This window comes from Oncorhynchus masou, chromosome 13, assembly GCF_036934945.1.
Source record: "Oncorhynchus masou masou isolate Uvic2021 chromosome 13, UVic_Omas_1.1, whole genome shotgun sequence".
Taxonomy (NCBI): Eukaryota; Metazoa; Chordata; class Actinopteri; order Salmoniformes; family Salmonidae; genus Oncorhynchus; species Oncorhynchus masou.
Window position 1 is genome coordinate 19,110,027 of NC_088224.1, and position 26,775 is coordinate 19,136,801.

At 45.0% G+C, this 26,775-nt stretch overlaps 1 protein-coding gene across 1 annotated transcript in view; it reads right to left on the minus strand.

The window, feature by feature from the left end:
- Window positions 1–1,081: 1,081 nt before the first annotated feature.
- The window catches only part of LOC135551869 (tax1-binding protein 1 homolog A-like), a 53,232-nt gene continuing 27,538 nt past the window's right edge, over window positions 1,082–26,775 (minus strand). Inside the window, 10 exon segments of the mRNA XM_064983141.1 lie at window positions 1,082–2,463; window positions 3,471–3,556; window positions 10,275–10,397; window positions 10,400–10,467; window positions 10,793–10,979; window positions 16,444–16,530; window positions 17,887–18,341; window positions 18,440–18,512; window positions 18,962–19,138; window positions 19,302–19,553. Coding sequence (XP_064839213.1) covers window positions 2,253–2,463; window positions 3,471–3,556; window positions 10,275–10,397; window positions 10,400–10,467; window positions 10,793–10,979; window positions 16,444–16,530; window positions 17,887–18,341; window positions 18,440–18,512; window positions 18,962–19,138; window positions 19,302–19,553 — 1,719 coding nt within the window. The 3' untranslated portion in view covers window positions 1,082–2,252.

Here is a 26,775-nt window from a genome sequence, read left to right on the forward strand (position 1 = left end):
AGTGCCAGGTCACTGGGCGAGTCCCAAATTGCACCCTATTCCTATGGGCCCTGGTCAAAAGTAGTGCGCAATAGAGTGCCATAACAAGGCCTTGTCCATTGCTCCTGTAGAGCAGGAGAGTGGTGGACATGTGATCCAGTTGGGATATCATGCTTTCAGAGTACAGCGGAGTGGTGGACATGTGATCCAGTTGGGATATCATGCTTTCAGAGTACAGCGGAGTGGTGGACATGTGATCCAGTTGGGATATCATGCTTTCAGAGTACAGCGGAGTGGTGGACATGTGATCCAGTTGGGATATCATGCTTTCAGAGTACAGCGGAGTGGTGGAATGTCAGTGGTGCCATTTTGTCAAAACATTTCTAACCGGTCATTCAGTTGTGATGGTCCCCCACCACACACAACCCCACTTTACATGGGTGTGGCAAAGTGCCGTTAAGGTCAGGGCCCGAATTCACAAAGCATTTCAGAGTAGGAATGCTGATCAGATTTTGCTTTTAAAATCGTAGGGGGGGGACCTGATCCTAGAACAGTACTCCTACTCTGAGATGCGTTGAACACAGGCCCAGGATACAAGACAGAAAGAAAATGTCAGTGAAAGAGGAAGGTAGCATCGTTGGTGTAGTGTTTTTGTGTGGCGTACAGAACTCGTTCCGGACTCTGTGCTGGGTTTTCCGTACTTGGAAGCCTTGGCTCCGTAGCAGTTTTCTGGCAAGGGATCAGAGACTGAGTTAGGAGACGCAGGTGGCCATGGTTACAGTTTAAATACACTAGCAGTATTAGTGGGGATGGGAGGATTACATTAGTCGTGTGTGTATGAGGGGGACTATTTCAATATACTGTGTACAGTGAATGTATTGTAATGTGTCTTAAGTGCTTTTAAATTATATTTTCATATGTTTCCTATTTGTGCAGAGGTTATGAGTAGGGAGACCTGTGTACTATGTCAAACTGTCTTTATATACAAGAAGCTGCTTCATAAATGTAAAACGCCATTACATTAAAAAAAACTCTGGAGCCCAGAACTGTCTGTGGTTGATTGATGCGTGTTGTGACCCCCAAAGACAAAATGACAATTGTATCCATTTGACAGGTGTACTTTATTCATAAAGATATTTTTAATGCACACATACAAACCTACACTCACTCTCAAAGCTGCAACTTTGAAGCCAAAAGTACAGCACTGTGGTCACGTGGAAAGAACAGTCAAATCTCAGACAGACAGATGTCAAGAACTAAAGGAGACTCAATGTGGAGACGCACAGCCAACAGAAACTGACCCCGACAAAGGAGGAAAAGATGAGTCTCAGGTCATAGACTTAACACAGTGAAAGAGACCATAGCCAGGTGTACAGTAGTTTTTCTATAGCAGTCATATTTCCAGTTACCTCCTACTGAAGGAGAATGTTAGCCTATCCAGAGACCAGGAAGTAAAACAATTGGTCCATCATTCTGTCACTACTAAAACATTGAGGTAACGAGCAATTCAGCCACATATCTCCATAATAGTCCTACTTCTCATATATATACATACATTCAGAATAATGAAGCCTTTTTAGTGCAGTCAAATTTAAACAGTAGTGCTACTTCCTGTTTTTTTTTTTTTTTTTAAATGTCTGATGTCTTTTGCTGACAAGAGTCTGTCATGCTGTACATTAGTTTCCCCTAACCACAGATCTAGGATCAGATTACCCAACCTTAACTATTAGGTAAAACCCAAAACTGACCTTAGATCAATGTAGAGGCAACGTCAACCTACTCCCCATCCCTGGATGTCACCTGTTTCTAGGTGTGGCTACGGATTGATGAATCCTACGGATACTAAACACATGCAGTGATGACACTACAACCCCGAAGCAGAAAAATGACATCAACATGGGACAAAACCAAAGTGATCCGAACTTCTCACGCAAAGTATTTTTTTAAATTATTTCCCTAAACCGGAACTGACAAACTCCCCCTTACACACTCCTTGATGTTTTTGAAAGGTAGCATTTATTTATTATTTAACCTTTACTTAACTGAAAGGTAGCATGTGAGGCCAGGATTGAAGTTAATTCCATTTAAATTCAGAACATTTAAAAGAGTAATTTTCCCCAGATTATTTTTCAATTGTTGATGTGATGATTTGTAATCTCCCCTCCTAGTCAGAGTTGAAATGAAATCATCCCAAACTCCAATTTGAGAACATGTTCCTAGAATTATTCTAATTTAATCCAACCTTCCCTTCTACACACACCCCAACCTCCCCATTACTCCATGTTGTCGAAGTTTAGCACATGGCCATCAAAGTGTGTGAGCACGTGCTTCTGGAAGAGCTGCTGATGGCAGTCGAGGGGGAACTGCTCAGAGCACACGGGACACACCTTCCAGTGGCTCTCCACGTGTTGCTCAAAGCTACGCTGCTCAAAGTGGGGCGGGAAGATCACCTCGCACAACGGACAGCGCTTGTGGACTTCATTACTGAGTGGAGGGGGGGGGGCATAGAAAATAATAGATGAGGAGGAGAGAGGGAGCAGAGAGAAAAGGATCAGGAGAGAGGGGAAGAGGGAGGAGAGAGGTGGAGCAGAGAGAGGGAGAAGAGGTGGAGCAGAGAGAGGGAGCAGAGAGAGGGAGAAGAGGTGGAGCAGCGGTGGAGCAGAGAGAAAAGGATCAGGAGAGGGGAAGAGGGAGCAGAGATGTGGAGAGAGGGAGCAGAGAGAGGGAGCAGAAGGGGAGCAGAGAGAGTGAGCAGAGAGAGTGAGCAGAAGGGGAGCAGAGAGAGAGAGTAGAGGTGGAGCAGAGAGGGAGCAGAGGGGGAGAGAGAGGGAGCAGAGGGGGAGAGCGGTGGAGCAGAGAGAGGGAGCAGAGGGGGAGAGAGAGGGAGCAGAAGGGGAGCAGAGAGGGAGAAGAGGTGGAGCAGAGAGAGGGAGAAGAGGTGGAGCAGAGAGAAAAGGATCAGGAGAGGGGAAGAGGGAGCAGAGGTGGAGAGAGAGGGAGCAGAGAGAGGGAGCAGAAGGGGAGCAGAGAGAGGGAGCAGAAGGGGAGCAGAGAGAGTGAGCAGAAGGGGAGCAGAGAGGGAGAAGAGGTGGAGCAGAGAGGGAGAAGAGGTGGAGCAGAGGGGGAGAGAGAGGGAGAAGAGGTGGAGCAGAGAGAGGGAGAAGAGGTGGAGCAGAGAGAGGGAGAAGAGGTGGAGCAGAGAGGGAGAAGAGGTGGAGCAGAGAGAGGGAGAAGAGGTGGAGCAGAGAGAGGGAGAAGCGGTGGAGAGAGAGGGAGCAGCGGTGGAGCAGAGAGAGGGAGCAGAGGGGGAGAGAGATGGAGCAGAGGGGGAGCAGAGGGGGAGAGAGAGGGAGCAGAGGGGGAGAGAGATGGAGCAGAGGGGGAGCAGAGGGGGAGAGAGAGGGAGCAGAGAGTGTAGGGTTAGGTTTTGTGTGTGTTGGTAAAGCTGGGATAGCATTTTGTGTATTGTGTGTGTGGAGTGTGTGTGTTACCTGGGGTCAAAACAGAAGCTGCTCCTGTTGTCGTTGCGTCTGCTGCTGGACTGATGATTGCAGGCAGGCTGCTCCCCATCACCGACCTATAATATATACACACACACACCATTACTGCATGCAACACACACACTCTCTCAAACCATGGCTGTCTGAACACTGATGACTCTCTTCAAAGGTTAATAGAGTGTTAATAGAGCTAGAGAGGAGAGGGTCATGATACCAGTGTATCAGTGAAGAGCAGTGTGTGTGTCTGCGATGCCCTCCTAATACACCATTGGGATGTAAGTAAGAAGTAAGATGAAGTTTCCCATAGTAACTGATCTAAGGTCAATTTAGCATTTCCCTCCCTAATGCTTGAGGACAAGATTTGGAGAGGATAAACTGATCCTAAATCTGCGCCCAAGGGCAACTTCTACCAATTAGCCTCATCCAGCCCCCGCGGATGTCAATCTAACACTAGCGAGCTCAGAGTGGGAGACGTTAATTAGACTTTTATTTAAAAGAACTCTCCTCCATCTCTGGCCACCCTGGGGTCCTTCTGTTTTATACCCTTTACAGACAGACTGTACGGAATGTTGCCACTAAAATAAAGATCTGCCAATTTTTGGGATCCCAAATCATCTAGTCCCCATTTATAGCACATTCCTGCTATATCTCCTGTACACATGCCAGCAAGTTTAGGAGTAGACGTGGGCCAATGCCACTTTAATAAACCCATTGAATAGACACCATCACAAAGAATGCTTGAGACGTTTCTACAACTTGATTGGAGTCCACCTGTGGTAAATTCAATTGATTGGTCATGATTTGGAAAAACACACACCTGTCTATATAAGGTGCCACAGCTGACAGTGCATGTCAGAGCAAAAAGAAGAAGAAGAAACCTGGCACCATCCCTACGGTGAAGCACGGTGGAGGCAGCATCATCATGGTGTTGGGATGTTTTTCTCTCTCAGGGTCTGGGAGACGAGTCAGAATCGAGGCAAAGATGAAAGGAGCAAAGTACAGAGACATCCTTGATGAAAACCTGCTCCAGAGCGCTCAGGACCTCAAACTGGGGTGAAGGTTCACCTTCCAACAGGACAACGACCCTAAGTACACTGCCAAGACAACATAGGTGTGGCTTTGGGACAAGTCTCTGAATGTCCTTGAGTGGCCCAGCCGGAGCCCGGACTTGTACCTGATCGAATATCTCTGGAGAGACCTGAAAATAGCTGTGCAGCGACGCTCCCCATCCAACCTGACAGAGCTTGAGAGTTTCTGCAGAAAAGAATGGGAGAAACTCCCCAAATACAGGTGTGCCAAGCTTGTAATGTCATACCCAAGAAGACTCGAGGCTGTAATCGTTGTCAAAGGTGCTTAAAGACCAAAGTACTGATTAAAGGGTCTGAATACTTATGTAAACGTGATCACCCAAACCGTTGTGTTTTGTGTAGAGACACAATCCAGAATGAGATTGTGATGTTATATGAGTTTGTTGGGAGTGTTTTGGAGCATTTCATACTTTAGACACATGTTCATAGTGCATTGTAGTCAATGGCAAGTGACGTCTCAGCAAAGTGTGACAACCAATTTTCTCTGTAACACAACAAAATATATATATATAAAATCCTGTTTGGGGGATCAACAAGCACAGAAAGAGTAAGGCCACATATAAAAATGGGTCAACTACCCTTTTAATTGGTTTCTATACAGACAGATATTCAGGGAAACTAAATCACATTGATGAGTCAAGTCACAGGTCGGGAATAAGCCTAGTCTACAAACGCCACGTTCAAAACAACTGGGGTCAAATCATGACGCCAGTGATCTTCAGGTCGGAAAGTCAAAGCTCTAGAAGGAGGCACTCGTTCCGGAGTTGGATGACTGTTCAAATGGATTTTTCCCCAGTCGGAGAAAGTTTTTCCCCCGAGTTCTCAGTTGTTTTGAACGCACTGAAGTCAGAGATTTCAGAGTTCCCAGTTGTTTTGAACGCACTGAAGTCAGAGATTTCAGAGTTCCCAGTTGTTTTGAACGCACTGAAGTCAGAGATTTCAGAGTTCCCAGTTGTTTTGAACGCACTGAAGTCAGAGATTTCAGAGTTCTCAGTTGTTTTGAACGCACTGAAGTCAGAGATTTCAGAGTTCCCAGTTGTTTTGAACGCACTGAAGTCAGAGATTTCAGAGTTCCCAGTTGTTTTGAACGCACTGAAGTCAGAGATTTCAGAGTTCCCAGTTGTTTTGAACGCACTGAAGTCAGAGATTTCAGAGTTCTCAGTTGTTTTGAACGCACTGAAGTCAGAGATTTCAGAGTTCTCAGTTGTTTTGAACGCACTGAAGTCAGAGATTTCAGAGTTCCCAGTTGTTTTGAACGCACTGAAGTCAGAGATTTCAGAGTTCCCAGTTGTTTTGAACGCACTGAAGTCAGAGATTTCAGAGTTCTCAGTTGTTTTGAACGCACTGAAGTCAGTGATTTCAGAGTTCTCAGTTGTTTTGAACGCACTGAAGTCAGAGATTTCAGAGTTCTCAGTTGTTTTGAACGCACTGAAGTCAGAGATTTCAGAGTTCTCAGTTGTTTTGAACGCACTGAAGTCAGAGATTTCAGAGTTCTCAGTTGTTTTGAACGCACTGAAGTCAGAGATTTCAGAGTTCCCAGTTGTTTTGAACGCACTGAAGTCAGAGATTTCAGAGTTCCCAGTTGTTTTGAACGCACTGAAGTCAGAGATTTCAGAGTTCCCAGTTGTTTTGAACGCACTGAAGTCAGAGATTTCAGAGTTCTCAGTTGTTTTGAACGCACTGAAGTCAGAGATTTCAGAGTTCTCAGTTGTTTTGAACGCACTGAAGTCAGAGATTTCAGAGTTCCCAGTTGTTTTGAACGCACTGAAGTCAGAGATTTCAGAGTTCCCAGTTGTTTTGAACGCACTGAAGTCAGAGATTTCAGAGTTCCCAGTTGTTTTGAACGCACTGAAGTCAGAGATTTCAGAGTTCCCAGTTGTTTTGAACGCACTGAAGTCAGAGATTTCAGAGTTCCCAGTTGTTTTGAACGCACTGAAGTCAGAGATTTCAGAGTTCCCAGTTGTTTTGAACGCACTGAAGTCAGAGATTTCAGAGTTCTCAGTTGTTTTGAACGCACTGAAGTCAGAGATTTCAGAGTTCTCAGTTGTTTTGAACGCACTGAAGTCAGAGATTTCAGAGTTCCCAGTTGTTTTGAACGCACTGAAGTCAGAGATTTCAGAGTTCCCAGTTGTTTTGAACGCACTGAAGTCAGAGATTTCAGAGTTCCCAGTTGTTTTGAACGCACTGAAGTCAGAGATTTCAGAGTTCTCAGTTGTTTTGAACGCACTGAAGTCAGAGATTTCAGAGTTCTCAGTTGTTTTGAACGCACTGAAGTCAGAGATTTCAGAGTTCCCAGTTGTTTTGAATGCACTGAAGTCAGAGATTTCAGAGTTCCCAGTTGTTTTGAACGCACTGAAGTCAGAGATTTCAGAGTTCCCAGTTGTTTTGAACGCACTGAAGTCAGAGATTTCAGAGTTCCCAGTTGTTTTGAACGCACTGAAGTCAGAGATTTCAGAGTTCCCAGTTGTTTTGAACGCACTGAAGTCAGAGATTTCAGAGTTCCCAGTTGTTTTGAACGCACTGAAGTCAGAGATTTCAGAGTTCCCAGTTGTTTTGAACGCACTGAAGTCAGAGATTTCAGAGTTCCCAGTTGTTTTGAACGCACTGAAGTCAGAGATTTCAGAGTTCCCAGTTGTTTTGAACGCACTGAAGTCAGAGATTTCAGAGTTCCCAGTTGTTTTGAACGCACTGAAGTCAGAGATTTCAGAGTTCCCAGTTGTTTTGAACGCACTGAAGTCAGAGATTTCAGAGTTCCCAGTTGTTTTGAACGCACTGAAGTCAGAGATTTCAGAGTTCCCAGTTGTTTTGAACGCACTGAAGTCAGAGATTTCACTGAACGCACTGAAGTCAGAGATTTCAGAGTTCCCAGTTGTTTTGAACGCACTGAAGTCAGAGATTTCAGAGTTCCCAGTTGTTTTGAACGCACTGAAGTCAGAGATTTCAGAGTTCCCAGTTGTTTTGAACGCACTGAAGTCAGAGATTTCAGAGTTCCCAGTTGTTTTGAACGCACTGAAGTCAGAGATTTCAGAGTTCCCAGTTGTTTTGAACGCACTGAAGTCAGAGATTTCAGTGTTCCCAGTTGTTTTGAACGCACTGAAGTCAGAGATTTCAGAGTTCCCAGTTGTTTTGAACGCACTGAAGTCAGAGATTTCAGAGTTCCCAGTTGTTTTGAACGCACTGAAGTCAGAGATTTCAGAGTTCCCAGTTGTTTTGAACGCACTGAAGTCAGAGATTTCAGAGTTCTCAGTTGTTTTGAACGCACTGAAGTCAGAGATTTCAGAGTTCTCAGTTGTTTTGAACGCACTGAAGTCAGAGATTTCAGAGTTCCCAGTTGTTTTGAACGCACTGAAGTCAGAGATTTCAGAGTTCCCAGTTGTTTTGAACGCACTGAAGTCAGAGATTTCAGAGTTCCCAGTTGTTTTGAACGCACTGAAGTCAGAGATTTCAGAGTTCTCAGTTGTTTTGAACGCACTGAAGTCAGAGATTTCAGAGTTCTCAGTTGTTTTGAACGCACTGAAGTCAGAGATTTCAGAGTTCCCAGTTGTTTTGAATGCACTGAAGTCAGAGATTTCAGAGTTCCCAGTTGTTTTGAACGCACTGAAGTCAGAGATTTCAGAGTTCCCAGTTGTTTTGAACGCACTGAAGTCAGAGATTTCAGAGTTCCCAGTTGTTTTGAACGCACTGAAGTCAGAGATTTCAGAGTTCCCAGTTGTTTTGAACGCACTGAAGTCAGAGATTTCAGAGTTCCCAGTTGTTTTGAACGCACTGAAGTCAGAGATTTCAGAGTTCCCAGTTGTTTTGAACGCACTGAAGTCAGAGATTTCAGAGTTCCCAGTTGTTTTGAACGCACTGAAGTCAGAGATTTCAGAGTTCCCAGTTGTTTTGAACGCACTGAAGTCAGAGATTTCAGAGTTCCCAGTTGTTTTGAACGCACTGAAGTCAGAGATTTCAGAGTTCCCAGTTGTTTTGAACGCACTGAAGTCAGAGATTTCAGAGTTCCCAGTTGTTTTGAACGCACTGAAGTCAGAGATTTCAGAGTTCCCAGTTGTTTTGAACGCACTGAAGTCAGAGATTTCAGTGTTCCCAGTTGTTTTGAACGCACTGAAGTCAGAGATTTCAGAGTTCCCAGTTGTTTTGAACGCACTGAAGTCAGAGATTTCAGAGTTCCCAGTTGTTTTGAACGCACTGAAGTCAGAGATTTCAGAGTTCCCAGTTGTTTTGAACGCACTGAAGTCAGAGATTTCAGAGTTCCCAGTTGTTTTGAACGCAGCATAAGCGACATGCGAGTGAAGAGCAAAATAATCCACTTGTTAAACTATATAACATGCTGTCAAAACATTCTGATCAGGGTTTAATAATGAGCCAACTAGACAAGATGATCATGAGCAGCACTCACCTCAACTTAGCTAACATTACCAGAGCATAATTGTAGCCTAACCAATATCCAAACGGAGATTCAGTGAAAAGACTACACATTTTTTGTGGTTGAGACAGTGTTTCCCAAACTCGGTCCTGGTGACCCCAAGGAGTGCACATTTAGTTTTTTGACCTAGCACTATACAGCTGATTTAAAAAATGAATTCATCATGAAGATTTGATCATGTGAATCAGCTGTGTAATGCTAGGGCAAAAAACAAAACGTGGACCAAGGGAGGCCCCAGTGCCGAGTTTGGGAAGACCCTGGCTTAAGAAAACAGTACATGTGGTGGGTGAAGTCACATGCATAGCAAAGTTAAGAACTGCCAGGAGAATAGTCGCTACCTATCAACCATCAAGAACTTCAGGTGTAGTGCGTGCCAATGCTGCCTCAGCATTACGGCTACATTTCATACCAAGCCGTAGGCAGCACTTCACCGCAGTCATCACGAGGTCGGTTCGCGGAAATAAAAGTTTAGGCTTTGATCCCAGCAACACTTTTGAGATATAAAGAAAAGGCGGAAAAATGTTGCCGCGATGTTACAGTTGGCAAAAAAAAGCGTATTGGTTTGAAAGGTGTATATATGGGAACGAAGGGGGAAACAGCAGCGAGAGACAGGAAGAGACGGAGGGTTTAAGAGAAGAAGACGGATAAGAAGAAGATAAAGAATATAATGAAATGGTTCGAGGGTAAAAACAGGGGACTTGGAAAGGAAAGAGATATGATAAAGATGGGACAGAGGAGAGGGATGGAGAGAAGAGGCAGAAATAGAACAAGTTAAAGGAAACGCTCTGACTTTACAAAACATTAAGAACACCTGTTCTTTCCATGACAGACTGACCAGGTGTATCCAGGTGAAATCGGCTGTTAAATTCACTTCAAATCAGTGTAGATGAAGGAGAGGAGACAGGTTAAAGAAGGATTGTGTGCCATTCAAAACTGTAAGTGCCTTTGAAGGAGGTATGGTAGTAGGTGCCAGGCACACCGTTTTGTGTCAAGAACGACAACGCTGCTGGGTTTTTCACGCTCAACAGTTTCCCACGTGTATCAAGAATGATCCACCACCAAAAAGACATCCAGCGACAGAGTCCATGCCCTGATGAATTGAGGCTGTTCTGAGGGCAAAAGGGGGGGTGCAATTGAATATTAGGAAGGTGTTCCTAATGGTTGGTTGACTCAGTGTACGTGGAAAAAGGATTGGCAGAGGACAGAAATGGACATACAAAAACAGCAATAAAAGAGGACTAGGTTACAGAACTTAGCAGAGTGTGTGTGTGTATATGAACTCACGTTGCGTGGCTCCTCGGGGGGGTGCTCCAGTCCGTCGGGGGGGCTCATGCTTCGCGAGGAGGGCTGGATGCAGACCACCTCTCTCTCCCAGCCTGCACCAGGGGTCGGGGGAGTGGCCGGAGGGGCGCATGCACCAGGGGCCTCGGGAGGGGGCGGGGCATCTGCTCAGGGGACAGGGCCCCGTCTGCCCCGTCTGCAGAAAACACAAAAGGCACACAGAAAACAGGAGGTGTCACCACTGAAAACGAGCAGGATCGATGTCTCTTTAGCTGGGAGTGAGGGAGATGTGGCTGGGGTTCAACAGACCTATGGGAGAAAGAGAATGTAACAGGTTGACAGTGAGAGAAGATACAGCGAGAAGCGAAGGGGAGATCGAGAGAGACAGTAAGATAAAAAAATGTAGAAACCCTTAGACAAACACAGATATTGTAGATTGTAGATAGCTAGAGTGATGTAGAGATGCCTGTTGAGATGACAGCCAAAGAGACAGACAGATAGATGGGGGCAGAGGGTTTCACCTCGAGTGTTGTCGGTGGAGTAGGGGTTCCCGTACTGCAATTCTGCAGGTCTCTGGGGTACCAGGGGCGGTGGGGAGGGGTCCTGGGGGTAGGGCAGTGGGTAGCGTAGCAACACAGGCTGTTTGACCTCTGACCCCTGACCCTCAGCCTCATGCTCCCTCTGTCGGTCCTGACACTGATGCAGCTCCTGGCACGGGGACAAGGAGACGGCCACTGAGAACAACTTCAATAATTTGAAACAAACATCTTGGCCATGTTCTGTTATAATCTCCACCCGGCACAGCCAGAAGGGGACTGGCCACCCCTCATAGCCTGGTTCCTCTCAAGGTTTCTTCCTAGGTTTTGGCCTTTCTAGGGAGTTTTTCCTAGCCACCGTGTTTCTACACCTGCATTGCTTGCTGTTTGGGGTTTTAGGCTGGGTTTCTGTACAGCACTTTGAGATATCAGCTGATGTACGAAGAAGGGCTATATAAATAAATGTGATTTGAATATATCCTCCAAACCAAGGCTTCGAGGGCATTATCACTTTTATACAATGGTTACCATCATATTAAAATAATGATTGACATATTTTCATGAAAAACTTTATTTTGATTGATTTATTCATCCTTCCACGAGGATATAGTCCTGAGGTTGCTAAGCCATCTGGTAGTTGGTTCGATTGGCATCGATGCCATTCCAAACAAGAAATGGTTGCTATGCAGGCTTTTCCTCCTTGGTAGATAGCTGTGTGTTAGCTGTGTAGTTGGCTAACACAATCACTTCAAACTGAAGCTGGAAAGACAGCAAAACAGCTGCATTTGTTTTACCAGTTTGTCTATTGACATTTCTTTGCATATATCCATACAAATGCTGCGAATTCATGATTTCCACTGGCAGAGGAAAGCCGTCTGTCTCGTCCCGACACGTTCATTCTCGACGGGACAGTGGATTTCGCATTTCAATATTGTAATAATGTTGCAAATGTCGGAGAGACAGACAGCAAGGTTCCTACAAATCTCAGCTGCTGTAAACCAAGTGCTAGCCAAAAGCAACGGGAGATAATGTCTAGCTGCTTTTTACAGTGGAGATCAGGTTGATGCCTGGCCGGGACGTGCAGTGACTTTCCAGATGGAACAGTCAACAGGCATTTCGCCATCATAGCCAGTGGTAGTCTGAAATGCACAATGGCTGGAACGTGGTTTTAACCAATCAGCATCCAGGATTAGACCCACCCATTGTATAAATATCCATGGCCCTGGACTAAGTACCACAGGACGTCAAATCTATGCCCCGTCTGATATATCCTTTCCTATACCTAGACACCTCTCTTAGATCTGAAATGCCCTTTCCTATACCTAGACACCTCTCTTAGATCTGAAATGCCCTTTCCTATACCTAGACACCTCTCCTAGATCTGAAATGCCCTTTCCTATACCTAGACACCTCTCCTAGATCTGAAATGCCCTTTCCTATACCTAGACACCTCTCCTAGATCTGAAATGCCCTTTCCTATACCTAGACACCTCTCTTAGATCTGAAATGCCCTTTCCTATACCTAGACACCTCTCTTAGATCTGAAATGCCCTTTCCTATACCTAGACACCTCTCTTAGATCTGAAATGCCCTTTCCTATACCTAGACACCTCTCCTAGATCTGAAATGTCCTTTCCTATACCTAGACACCTCTCTTAGATCTGAAATGCCCTTTCCTATACCTAGACACCTCTCTTAGATCTGAAATGCCCTTTCCTATACCTAGACACCTCTCTTAGATCTGAAATGCCCTTTCCTATACCTAGACACCTCTCCTAGATCTGAAATGCCCTTTCCTATACCTAGACACCTCTCTTAGATCTGAAATGCCCTTTCCTATACCTAGACACCTCTCTTAGATCTGAAATGCCCTTTCCTATACCTAGACACCTCTCTTAGATCTGAAATGCCCTTTCCTATACCTAGACACCTCTCCTAGATCTGATATATCCTTTCCTATACCTAGACACCTCTCTTAGATCTGAAATGCCCTTTCCTATACCTAGACACCTCTCTTAGATCTGAAATGCCCTTTCCTATACCTAGACACCTCTCTTAGATCTGAAATGCCCTTTCCTATACCTAGACACCTCTCCTAGATCTGAAATGCCCTTTCCTATACCTAGACACCTCTCTTAGATCTGAAATGCCCTTTCCTATACCTAGACACCTCTCTTAGATCTGAAATGCCCTTTCCTATACCTAGACACCTCTCCTAGATCTGAAATGCCCTTTCCTATACCTAGACACCTCTCTTAGATCTGAAATGCCCTTTCCTATACCTAGACACCTCTCTTAGATCTGAAATGCCCTTTCCTATACCTACCTGAAATGCCCTTTCCTATACCTAGACACCTCTCCTAGATCTGAAATGCCCTTTCCTATACCTAGACACCTCTCCTAGATCTGAAATGCCCTTTCCTATACCTAGACACCTCTCTTAGATCTGAAATGCCCTTTCCTATACCTAGACACCTCTCCTAGATCTGAAATGCCCTTTCCTATACCTAGACACCTCTCCTAGATCTGAAATGCCCTTTCCTATACCTAGACACCTCTCTTAGATCTGAAATGCCCTTTCCTATATACCTAGATCTGAAATGCCCTTTCCACCTAGACACCTCCTAGATCTGAAATGCCCTTTCCTATACCTAGACACCTCTCCTAGATCTGAAATACCCTTTCCTATACCTAGACACCTCTCTTAGATCTGATATATCCTTTCCTATACCTAGACACCTCTCTTAGATCTGAAATGCCCTTTCCTATACCTAGACACCTCTCTTAGATCTGAAATACCCTTTCCTATACCTAGACACCTCTCTTAGATCTGAAATACCCTTTCCTATACCTAGACACCTCTCTTAGATCTGAAATGCCCTTTCCTATACCTAGACACCTCTCTTAGATCTGAAATACCCTTTCCTATACCTAGACACCTCTCTTAGATCTGAAATGCCCTTTCCTATACCTAGACACCTCTCTTAGATCTGAAATACCCTTTCCTATACCTAGACACCTCTCTTAGATCTGAAATGCCCTTTCCTATACCTAGACACCTCTCTTAGATCTGAAATACCCTTTCCTATACCTAGACACCTCTCTTAGATCTGAAATGCCCTTTCCTATACCTAGACACCTCTCTTAGATCTGAAATACCCTTTCCTATACCTAGACACCTCTCTCAGATCTGATATGCCCTTTCCTATACCTAGACACCTCTCTTAGATCTGAAATGCCCTTTCCTATACCTAGACACCTCTCTTAGATCTGAAATGCCCTTTCCTATACCTAGACACCTCTCTTAGATCTGAAATACCCTTTCCTATACCTAGACACCTCTCTTAGATCTGAAATGCCCTTTCCTATACCTAGACACCTCTCCTAGATCTGAAATGCCCTTTCCTATACCTAGACACCTCTCTTAGATCTGAAATGCCCTTTCCTATACCTAGACACCTCTCCTAGATCTGAAATGCCCTTTCCTATACCTAGACACCTCTCTTAGATCTGAAATGCCCTTTCCTATACCTAGACACCTCTCTTAGATCTGAAATGCCCTTTCCTATACCTAGACACCTCTCTTAGATCTGAAATGCCCTTTCCTATACCTAGACACCTCTCTTAGATCTGAAATGCCCTTTCCTATACCTAGACACCTCTCTTAGATCTGAAATGCCCTTTCCTATACCTAGACACCTCTCTTAGATCTGAAATGCCCTTTCCTATACCTAGACACCTCTCCTAGATCTGAAATACCCTTTCCTATACCTAGACACCTCTCTTAGATCTGAAATGCCCTTTCCTATACCTAGACACCTCTCTTAGATCTGAAATGCCCTTTCCTATACCTAGACACCTCTCCTAGATCTGAAATGCCCTTTCCTATACCTAGACACCTCTCCTAGATCTGAAATGCCCTTTCCTATACCTAGACACCTCTCCTAGATCTGAAATACCCTTTCCTATACCTAGACACCTCTCTTAGATCTGAAATGCCCTTTCCTATACCTAGACACCTCTCTTAGATCTGAAATGCCCTTTCCTATACCTAGACACATCTCTTAGATCTGAAATGCCCTTTCCTATACCTAGACACCTCTCCTAGATCTGAAATGCCCTTTCCTATACCTAGACACCTCTCCTAGATCTGAAATACCCTTTCCTATACCTAGACACCTCTCCTAGATCTGAAATGCCCTTTCCTATACCTAGACACCTCTCCTAGATCTGAAATGACCTTTCCTATACCTAGACACCTCTCCTAGATCTGAAATACCCTTTCCTATACCAAGACACCTCTCCTAGATCTGAAATACCCTTTCCTATATACCTAGACACCTCTCCTAGATCTGAAATACCCTTTCCTATACCTAGACACCTCTCCTAGATCTGAAATGCCCTTTCCTATACCTAGACACCTCTCCTAGATCTGAAATGCCCTTTCCTATACCTAGACACCTCTCCTAGATCTGAAATACCCTTTCCTATACCGAGACACCTCTCCTAGATCTGAAATATCCTTTCCTATACCTAGACACCTCTCCTAGATCTGAAATACCCTTTCCTATATACCTAGACACCTCTCCTAGATCTGAAATACCCTTTCCTATACCTAGACACCTCTCCTAGATCTGAAATACCCTTTCCTATACCTAGACACCTCTCCTAGATCTGAAATACCCTTTCCTATACCTAGACACCTCTCCTAGATCTGAAATACCCTTTCCTATACCTGGACACCTCTCCTAGATCTGAAAAACCCTTTCCTATACCACGACACCTCTCCTAGATCTGAAATACCCTTTCCTATACCTAGACACCTCTCCTAGATCTGAAATACAATTTCCTATACCTGGACACCTCTCCTAGATCTGAAATACCCTTTCCTATACCGAGACACCTCTCCTAGATCTGAAATATCCTTTCCTATACCTAGACACCTCTCCTAGATCTGAAATATCCTTTCCTATACCTAGACACCTCTCCTAGATCTGAAATATCCTTTCCTATACCTAGACACCTCTCCTAGATCTGAAATGATCCATTGGAGCTTATGTACAATTAGGAGCAACTTCAGGGTTTTCTATCATAGAACACCAAACAGTTCTACCTGCAGTTCTATCTGGTCAACTGCCTGAATAATCTAGTCTTACTGTGAGGTGTCAAACACCAGCCCATGTAGCTCTCGCATGCTTGCTGAAGGTGCCTCCCCCTCTTCCCTTTCTTTCTCCTTCCCACCTTTTTCTTCCTCCCTCTCTTGATGACTTCATTAGTGCAGGGCTATCCGGTCTAACATTTAAACGAGGTTGACCGCGGGGTGAAACAGACACGAAGGCTGGCATTTCCACCATTTAATGGTTAGTGTACTACGGCAGTACAGTACAGGGACGGGTGTTTCATTAGTTGAATCTAGAAATTGGGGCAGAGGGAGGAAGCTGTGTTGGGGTATCCAGTGCTTTGGTAGGCTTATAACAGCTAAACACAGGCTTCAGCAGTAGCTCTATGAAAGCATTTTATACCATCTCAAACATATGACAGCTCATAGGTCCAGTGTCCTGATGTTTTAACAGCTGTGTAAACTGTGTATTTCCTGAGGTCATATGCTATGACAGCTGTATGAATGCTCATAGTACCTCCTTGAGTTGGTCCTTCTCTCTGAGGGCCTGAGCCAGACTCTCCTTCAGCTCTGTCACCTCTATGGCCCTTTCTGCCATCTGGATCTACACAGAGGAAACAGACCATCAGACAAACACTGTACCCATTGGCCACAAGGAACAGAGAACTTACAGATTTATTCTTTAAGAACCCATTGTAAGTCATCATGTATATACCATCCCAGACATAACCTAGTCTAGTGCACTGGGGTAAATATAAATCAAGCAAAGTTTACATGGCTGTGTGACTGGGCTCTTCTCAAACAACTACAAAGGCAGCTACTCTGCCTGACTCCCCCTCTCTCCAACTCTCCACCCGACTCTCTTCCCACTATCTCCCCAAATCTCCCCCTCCCTCCCCCCTCTTCAGCTCCTCCCGACTCTCCCTCCCCCGACTCTCCTTCCCGACCTCTCTCCAACTCTCCTTCACTCCCTCGCTCTCTCTCCCGCCGACTCCCTCCGACTCTACCTTCCTCCGACTCCCTCTCCCTCCCTCCGACTCTACCTTCCTCCGACTCCCTCTCCCTCCCCCCGACTCTCCCTCCCTCCCTCCGACTCTCCCTCCCTCCCTCCCTCCGACTCTCCCTCCCTCCCTCCCTCCCTCCGACTTTCCCTCGTCTGTCTTTTCCCCATTATCTCTTTCTACAGTATCTATCCCTTTCCCTCCTCCTCCATTTCTCTCCCTTGTTCTTGGTGAAGGGGGCTGCAATAGTGCAATTCTCTCCATTCCTCTCCTCCTCTTTTCTGTCATCTCCTCGTATATCCTCCCCTCTTCTCTTCCCTTTGCCCTCCTCTCCTCCCCAGTGTGTGTGTGATGTAAACAGCTATAAAGCATGTGTATCTGTGTGTCTGGGGCTTGGGGTTATAACTGTGTATTTATCTCTATCTGGAGACATTATCAAGAGAGAGAATACTATTTACTGCACAGATAAACACACTCACTCCCAGAGATCAAGCACACACTCACTCCCAGAGATCAAGCACACACTCACTCCCAGAGATCAAGCACACACTCACTCCCAGAGATCAAGCACACACTCACTCCCAGAGATCAAGCACACACTCACTCCCAGAGATCAAGCACACACTCACTCCCAGAGATCAAGCACACACACAGAGCTAGAAAGGAAGGTATTTCACTGTACTTGTGCATTGAAACTGAAACACACACACCCTCACTGAGCGAGAAGTACACACTTAATCGTGAGAAACACACACATTCAGTGTAGAGGACCATGGTGATGAACGGTTAAAGAGTAACAACCAAGCTAACCTCACAGGGCTGACCTAGACACAACCTTATCAACCTGGCAAAGAGACGGGGTGTGTTTGTGTGCCAGAATGTGTGCGTCCATGTGTGTGTGTACAAATGTGGTTAAATGTGAGCATGATCGTGTGTGTGTGTGTGTGTGGATGACTCACCCTGAATCGCTCCTCCTCATTGGCCAGTCTCTGTTTGAGCGTTTCGTTGATAGCACACTGCTCCGCCCACTTCTCCTCCATCCTCGCCAGCTCCTCCTCCACCGAACGAGTCTGCTCTTTCTCTACCTCCTCCACACTCCTCCTCTCATCCACCTCTTCAGCACTCCTCCTCTCATTCTCCACCTCCACCCAACTCTCCATCTTCATGCTCATGAACTCCCCTCCTACACTCCTGTCCTTCTTCCTCTCCTCTTCCACACTTCCCTCTTCTTTCCCTTCCTCTCCTCCACTCACTTCCCTCTCTCCCCCATTTCTCCCCTTCCACTCCTTCTCCCCTACTCTCATGGTTTCCATGCCTGAGAATGTATTGGTGTATGTGTGTTCCCTGTCTTTGTAACTGCGGTTAGGGACAGCAGGCCTCTCAGTGTCTCTCAGCACAGCTGCAGCCAGATTGCCTGCAAACACACAGAAGTTAGAGGACTTAGTATTAAAGAGAAAAGTGTGTGTGTGTGTGTGTGTGTGTGTGTGTGTGTGTCTGTGTGTGTGTCAGTACCTGCTGTAGGTGACTCTGGACTGGGTGTCAGTGGCTCCTGTGTCGTCTCAGTAGCAGCGTTTCTCTTTGACTCCTACAGACATAAAGGGGAAATAAGTTGAGGAAGCCATTTCAGACCATTGAGATGTACCCCAATGATAAACTCCCAGTCATTAGATATAATGTTTCTGTTGCTGAATCAGGCTGGGGACATAGGAGACCGCTTTGCTGCTTATGAAATGGCACCTTATTCACTAACATTCATTACTTTTGACCAGAGCCCTAAGGGCACTTATGAAATGTAGTGCACTATATAGGGAAGAGAGCCGTATGGGCCCTGGTCAAAAGTAGTGCACTATATAGGAAAGAGAGCCGTATGGGCCCTGGTCAAAAGTAGTGCACTATATAGGGAACATATATGTATGGGCACTGGTCAAAAGTAGTGGACTATATAAGGAAGCAACCTGTCAGTGGCCTTGGGTGTGTGCCACTAGATGGCGCTATGGTGTGGTGTATTACAGTACTGCAGACAGACAGACTCACCCCCTGGGCCTCGCTGATCTTGGCCACCTGCCTGCGGAGTCGCTGACACTCCCTGTACTTCTCCTTGTAGTGCTCAGCGGCCATGTGGAGACGCAGCTTCAGCTCCTCCACTTCTCTCTGTAGCTCAGCCTCCGCCTCAGACACCACACACCCCCCCTCACTGGAGGTCCCCACACCCTGAGAAAGAGGGAGGGGGAGTAGTTCAGCACAAATAAATCATTCAATACTGGAATTCTGTTACTCAATTTGTCTACAGCACACAGCAGTTGTACATTCCTCTTACATTTCTATTCTTAAAAACTAAGAAAGATCCATCTGTGGATATCTATGGTCTCCTTACCACTTCCTGTTGGGACGTGGTCCTCATGCGGTCCAGCTGCGTCTCCATTCGCCGGCACTCGGCCTGGGCATCGGCCAGGCTTGCGCGGAGGGCGTCGACCTCCAGGCGGGCGCGGTACAGCTCGGTCATGGTGCGGTCGCGGGCACTCGCTGAGTCGCGGAGCTCTGACACCAACATGGCGGCCTGCTGGCGAGACGCTTGGAGCTGCTCCTCGGCCTGGCGAAGCTTCTCCCTCAGACGACCCATCTCAGCCTGGAGAGAGGGAGGGGCAGACAGGTTAATACACACATTTACACACAGGTGCTGCGAGGCCTGACACATAGCCCTTCTGAGGTAGCAGTTACTATCTTAGCTTACGTGTGTCTTTCTTTTCTATGTGACATCAGGGTCAACATTTCTAAATGGTTTGATATACATTTAAATGTGATTTTCTTGCAGCTTCATGTGTAGTTACAGGAGTCTAGGTAGGCACAAGACCTTAACTCGAGCAACAACAAAACATCTACATGTCATTAAAACATGTCACATGAAACACGGACACTGCATGTCTGTTAGTGCTTTAGTCAACTTCTCTATCATTTATACCCAATGCTAAACAGCAAAAGATAAACAGCATTTCTATATTTTGTAATAGTTTATATGATCATTTAATACAATAATATAATACAATGGGTTCTGTCAACAAAATCATTGACAATAATAATATTAAAAATAATAACCAATAATGAAATTATTATAATCTGTAAAGTTTTAATGGTGTGTGTGTGAAAACTAGACATCACATTCTTGATTCCTCTGTCCTTGTTTCCTCCATTCCTTGAAAGTGCATTGGAGCCCGAGGGGAGGAACCTTCCCTCCTCTCCCCCAATGTGCTTTGAGAGGGAGGTGAGGAATGGAGGAAAAAAGGGGAGAATCTAAATTGCATTTCCTAAATTCCTGACACCCTTCTCAAAAACCCATTGATAAGAAGGTGAGATGGGAAACACAATCTAGTAAATGAATGGGTTAAGAATATAGAAATATAAAAATATATGAATGAGTAGTGACAGAGCAGCTCAGATGCAATTTTTATTTTATTTTATCTTTATTTAACTAGGCAAGTCAGTTAAGAACAAATTCTTATTTACAATGACAGCCTAGGAACAGTGGGTTAACTGCCTTGTTCAGGGGCAGAATGACAGATGTTTACATTGTCAGCTCGGGTATTCGATCTAGTAACCTTTGGGTTACTGGCCCAATGCTCTAACTACTAGGCTACCTGCCGCCCCAATAGATAGTGTAGGATACAGTATATACATGAGATGACTACGAGGCTACCTGCCGCCCCAATAGATAGTGTAGGATACAGTATATACATGAGATGACTACTAGGCTACCTGCCGCCCCAATAGATAGTGTAGGATACAGTATATACATGAGATGACTACTAGGCTACCTGCCGCCCCAATAGATAGTGTAGGATACAGTATATACATGAGATGAGTAATACGAGATATGTAAACATTCTTAAAGTGGCATTATTAAAGTGACTAGTGTTCCGTTTATTAAAGTGGCCAATGATATCAAGTCTGTAGGTAGGCAGCTGCCTCCCTGTTCTAGTGATGGCTGTTTAACAATCTGATGGCGATGAGATAGAAGCTGTTTATCGATCTCTCTGTCCCAGCTTTGATGCATCTGTACTGACCTCCCCTTCTGGATGATAGCGGGGTGAACAGGTAGTGGCTCGCTGTGTTATTGTCCTTGATTATCTTTTTTGCCTTCCTGTGACATCGGGTGTTGTAGGTGTCCTGGAGGGCAGGTAGTTTGCCCCCGGTGATGCTTTGTGCCGACTGCACCACCCTCTGGAAAGCCCTTCGGTTGGGGGCGGTACAGTTGCCCTACCAGGCGGTGATGCAGCCCGACAGGATGTTCTCAATTGTGCACCAGTAAAAGTTAGTGAGGCTTTTCGGTGACAAGCCCCATTTTCAGGCTGGACCATTTCAGTTTGTCGGTGATATGTATACAGAGGAACTTAAAACTTTCCACCTTCTCCACTGATGTCCCGTTGATGTGGATAGGGGGGTGCTCCCTTTACCGTTTCCTGAAGTCCATGATCATCTCTTTTGTTTTGCTGACATTGAGTGTCCAATTCTGTCCAATTCTCTCAGATCTCCACAAGTGTCTTGGGGTAGTAGTGGTTTCTGGACCCCAGAACCCGTCTGGTGTGGGGTGGACCTACAGCACAACACTTGAGGCATTGGTTGGATGTTTCATTCCATTGCTATACACACAGACAGGTGTAAGCTGGACACACCCACAGCACCCTATCAGGCTGATCAGGCAGGCCTTGGTAGCTGGAGAGCTGCTGGAAACACTGAAATTATATAATTTACACGTGTGCTTCATTCCAGCTAGTTAGATGTGCAACCACTGACTAACTATAGTTAGGGCATATCTCTAGTCTAGCAATAGATACTGTTGTTTCGGCTGGATATCACCATTTAATAAGACTACCAATGATTAGCTAGGACATATCAGTCAGCTAACCATTTACAGTAACAGCTGTTCATTAATAAGTAAATACACACTAATTATTATTCAGAAATTGAGATATGTTACCTTATCTTGGCACTGTGGCCCGGTATGGGCAGCTATTAATTCATGGAAGTGTGACCTCCTACTTTGAAAGGACAGGAAGTGTTGGCTGAGCACTTCACCAGGCACTGTAAAGTCCATGGAGAACAAGAGCACCTCCTCCCAGCTGCCCACTGCACTGAGGCTAGGTAACACGGACACCACCGATAAATCCATGAATATCGAAAACTTCAACAAGCATTTCTCAACGGCTGGCCATGCCTTCCTCCTGGCTACTCAAACGGGCTACTCGCCCAAGCCTCTCCAGCTTCTCCTTCACCCAAATCCAGATAGCAGATGTTCTGAAAGAGCTGCAAAACCTGGACCCTCTATTTCTGAAACTATTCGCCGCCATTGTCGCAACCCCTATTACCAGCCTGTTCAACCTCTCTTTCAGATTGTCTGAGATCCCCAAGGATTGGAAAGCTGCCGCAGTCATCCCCCTCTTCAAAGGGGGAGACACCCTGGACCCAAACTGTTACAGACCTATATCCATCCTGCCCTGCCTATCTAAGGTCTTCGAAATCCAAGTCAACAAACAGGTCACTGACCATTTCGAATCCCACGTACCTTCTCCGCTGTGCAATCTGGTTTCCGAGCCGGTCACGGGTGCACCTCAGCCACACTCAAGGTACTAAACAATATCATAACCGCCATCGATAAAAGACAGTACTGTGCAGCCGTCTTCATCGACCTGGCCAAGGCTTTCGACTCTGTCAATCACCATATTCTTATCGGCAGACTCAGTAGCCTCGGTTTTTCGGATGACTGCCTTGCCTGGTTCACCAATTACTTTGCAGACAGAGTTCAGTGTGTCAAATCGGAGGGCATGCTGTCTGGTCCTCTGGCAGTCTCTATGGGGGTGCCACAGGGTTCAATTCTCGGGCCGACTCTTTTCTCTGTATATATCAATGATGTTGCTCTTGCTGCGGGCGATTCCCTGATCCACCTCTACGCAGACGACACCATTCTGTATACTCCGGCCCGTCCTTGGACACTGTGCTATCTAACCTCCAAACGAGCTTCAATGCCATACAACACTCCTTCCGTGGCCCTCCAACTGCTCTTAAACGCTAGTAAAACCAAATGCATGCTTTTCAACCATTCGCTGCCTGCACCCGCACGCCCGACTAGCATCACCACCCTGGATGGTTCCGACCTAGAATATGTGGACATCTATAAGTACCTAGGTGTCTGGCTAGACTGTAAACTCTCCTTCCAGACTCATATCAAACATCTCCAATCTAAAATCAAATCTAGAGTCGGCTTTCTATTCCGCAACAAAGCCTCCTTCACTCACGCTGCCAAACTTACCCTAGTAAAACTGACTATCCTACCGATCCTCGACTTCGGCGATGTCATCTACAAAATAGCTTCCAATACTCTACTCAGCAAACTGGATGCAGTTTATCACAGTGCCATCCGTTTTGTTACTAAAGCACCTTATACCACCCACCACTGCGACCTGTATGCTCTAGTCGGCTGGCCCTCGCTACATATTCGTCGCCAGACCCACTGGCTCCAGGTCATCTATAAGTCCATGCTAGGTAAAGCTCCGCCTTATCTCAGTTCACTGGTCACGATGGCAACACCTACCCACCCGTAGCACGCGCTCCAGCAGGTGTATCTCACTGATCATCCCTAAAGTCAACACCTCATTTGGCCGCCTTTCGTTCCAGTTCTCTGCTGCCTGTGACTGGAACGAATTGCAAAAATCGCTGAAGTTGGAGACTTTTGTCTCCCTCACCAACTTCAAACATCTGCTATCTGAGCAGCTAACCGATTGCTGCAGCTGTACATAGTCTATCGGTAAATAGCCCACCCAATTTTACCTACCTCATCCCAATACTGTTTATATTTATTTACTTTTCTGCTCTTTTGCACACCAATATCTCTACCTGTACATGACCATCTGCAAAATTGTAATTATTCGCCTACCTCCTCATGCCTTTTGCACACAATGTATATAGACTCTCTTTTTTTCTACTGTGTTATTGACTTGTTAATTGTTTACTCCATGTGTAACTCTATGTTGTCTGTTCACACTGCTTTGCTTTATCTTGGCCAGGTCGCAGTTGTAAATGAGAACTTGTTCTCAACTCGCCTACCTGGTTAAATGAAGGTGAAATAAATAAAATAAAAAATTCCACATTTAACCCCTCCCACATTTGAACTTCGCAATATCAAGTCATTTTTAAAATTTCTATTCAAAAATGAATATACAGGCCGTTTTCACATTCCCGATTGCTCCCTTTTAACTCGGGGGGAAAACAACAATCAAAATGTACGCGGACCGTAATCTTACCTCAGGAATCTTGATTTAATGTTGTCCACGAAGTAGGCTAATTATCTTGACTGCCGTAAGAGAAAATCTCTATCACTTGACTGTCATTCAGAAAGTCCTTTCCTCAATCAGCTGTTGCTTTGCAATAATTAACCCACGTAACTAAACAGCTAGACATCAAGCGTGTATCAAACCACTAAGCATAATTACTGAAGAACCATGTTAATGACCATATCGATTTTGTTTTATTAATCATATGAAAGTTACTCTTTCTGTTTGAAGCAGTGGATTTTGGAATCACATACATTATTTTGGATATGTGTGTATATACAGTGGGGCAAAAAAGTATTTAGTCAGCCACCAATTGTGCAAGTTCTCCCACTTAAAAAGATGAGAGAGGCCTGTAATTTTCATCATAGGTACACTTCAATTATGACAGACAAAATGAGAAGAAAAAAATCCAGAAAATCACATTGTAGGAATTTTTATGGATTTATTTGCAAATTATGGTGGAAAGTAAGTATTTGGTCACCTACAAACAAGCAACATTTCTGGCTCTCACAGACCTGTAACTTCTTCTTTAAGAGGCTCCTCTGTCCTCCACTCGTTACCTGTATTAATGGCACCTGTTTGAACTTGTTATCAGTATAAAAAACACCTGTCCACAACCTCAAACAGTCACACTCCAAACTCCATTATGGCCAAGACCAAAGAGGTGTCCAAGGACACCAAAAACAAAATTGTAGACCTGCACCAGGCTGGGAAGACTGAATCTGCAATAGTTAAACAGCTTGGTTTGAAGAAATCTACTGTGGGAGCAATTATTAGGAAATGGAAGACATACAAGACCACTGATAATCTCCCTCGATCTGGGGCTCCACGCAAGATCTCACCCCAAAATGATCACACGGTGAGCAAAAATCCCAGAACCACACAGGGGGGACCTAGTGAATGACCTGTAGAGAGCTGGGACCAAAGTAACAAAGCCTACCATCAGTAACACACTACGCCGCCAGTGACTCAAATCCTGCAGTGCCAGACGTGTCCCCCTGCTTAAGCCAGTACATGTCCAGGCCCGTCTGAAGTTTGCTAGAGAGCATTTGGATGATTGAGAAGAAGATTGGGAGAATGTCATATGGTCAGATGAAACCAAAATATAACTTTTTGGTAAAAACTCAACTCGTCGTGTTTGGAGGACAAAGAATGCTGAGTTGCATCCAAAGAACACCATACCTACTGTGAAGCATGGGGGTGGAAACATTATGCTTTGGGGCTGTTTTTCTGCAAAGGGACCAGGACGACTGATCCGTGTAAAGGAAAGAATGAATGGGGCCATGTATCGTGAGATTTTGAGTGAAAACCTCCTTCCATCAGCAAGGGCATTGAAGATGAAATGTGGCTGGCTCTTTCAGCATGACAATGATCCCAAACACACCCCCCGGGCAACAAAGGAGTGGCTTCGTAAGAAGCATTTCAAGGTTCTGGTGTGGCCTAGCCAGTCTCCAGATCTCAACCCCATAGAAAATCTTTGGAGGGAGTTGAAAGTCCGTGTTGCCCAGCAACAGCCCCAAAACGTCACAGCTCTAGAGGAGATCTGCATGGAGGAATGGGCCAAAATACCAGCAACAGTGTGTGAAAACAGAAAACGTTTGACCTCTGTCATTGCCAACAAAGGGTATATAGAAAAGTATTGAGAGAAACTTTTGTTATTCACCAAATACTTATTTTCCATCATAATTTGCAAATAAATTCATTAAAAATCCTACAATGTGATTTTCTGGATTTTTTTTTCTCATTTTGTCTGTCATAGTTGAAGTGTACCTATGATGAAAATCACAGGCCTCTCTCATCTTTTTAAGTGGGAGAACTTGCACAATTGGTGGCTGACTAAATACTTTTTTGCCCCACTGTATACTGTGTACTGGGGTATCTGGAAACAGTCACTGGATGTTTTTTCAAACTGTTGCTATTTCTTCGAAGTTTTTCAACACATTTTAATATGTGCAGCTACTTTAAGTGAATACCTGCAGTCAACTTGATAAAGCAGATCGCGTTCTTCATTTCACCTGTCACATTATTTTACATTATGAAGCTCACCATAGTTCCCCAGAACAGTTGAGTCAGACATGTGTTTGTTAGTAAATAGCGGGAGAGAAAGCGGGAGCAGGTGAGTCCAGCTGTGTGTTGATAGGGCTCACACTTCACATTGAAAAGGCAACAGTGTTTTTTTGCTTCAATAGATTGATCAGGGACGCACAACTATAGTTAACCTTCACAGAAAATACTTCAGTGCAACACAACACATTCAGCAGAAAATAGATTCATTTTCATCAGAGGCAACGCTATTTGGCTGGCAGCCACACAAGTAAATTATCTCACAATGTTTTGCAAAAATTATGAATGGCCATCATATTTCTAATGTTTATCATAGAAATAATGTATCCATCTACATTTCCTAATGTTTATCTTAAAGTTAATCTAGCATGGTACTGGAGAAAAGTAGCTACACATAGAAAAGTACTGGAGGAAAGCAGCTACACATGGAAAAGTACTGGAAAAAATGTAGCTACACAGAAA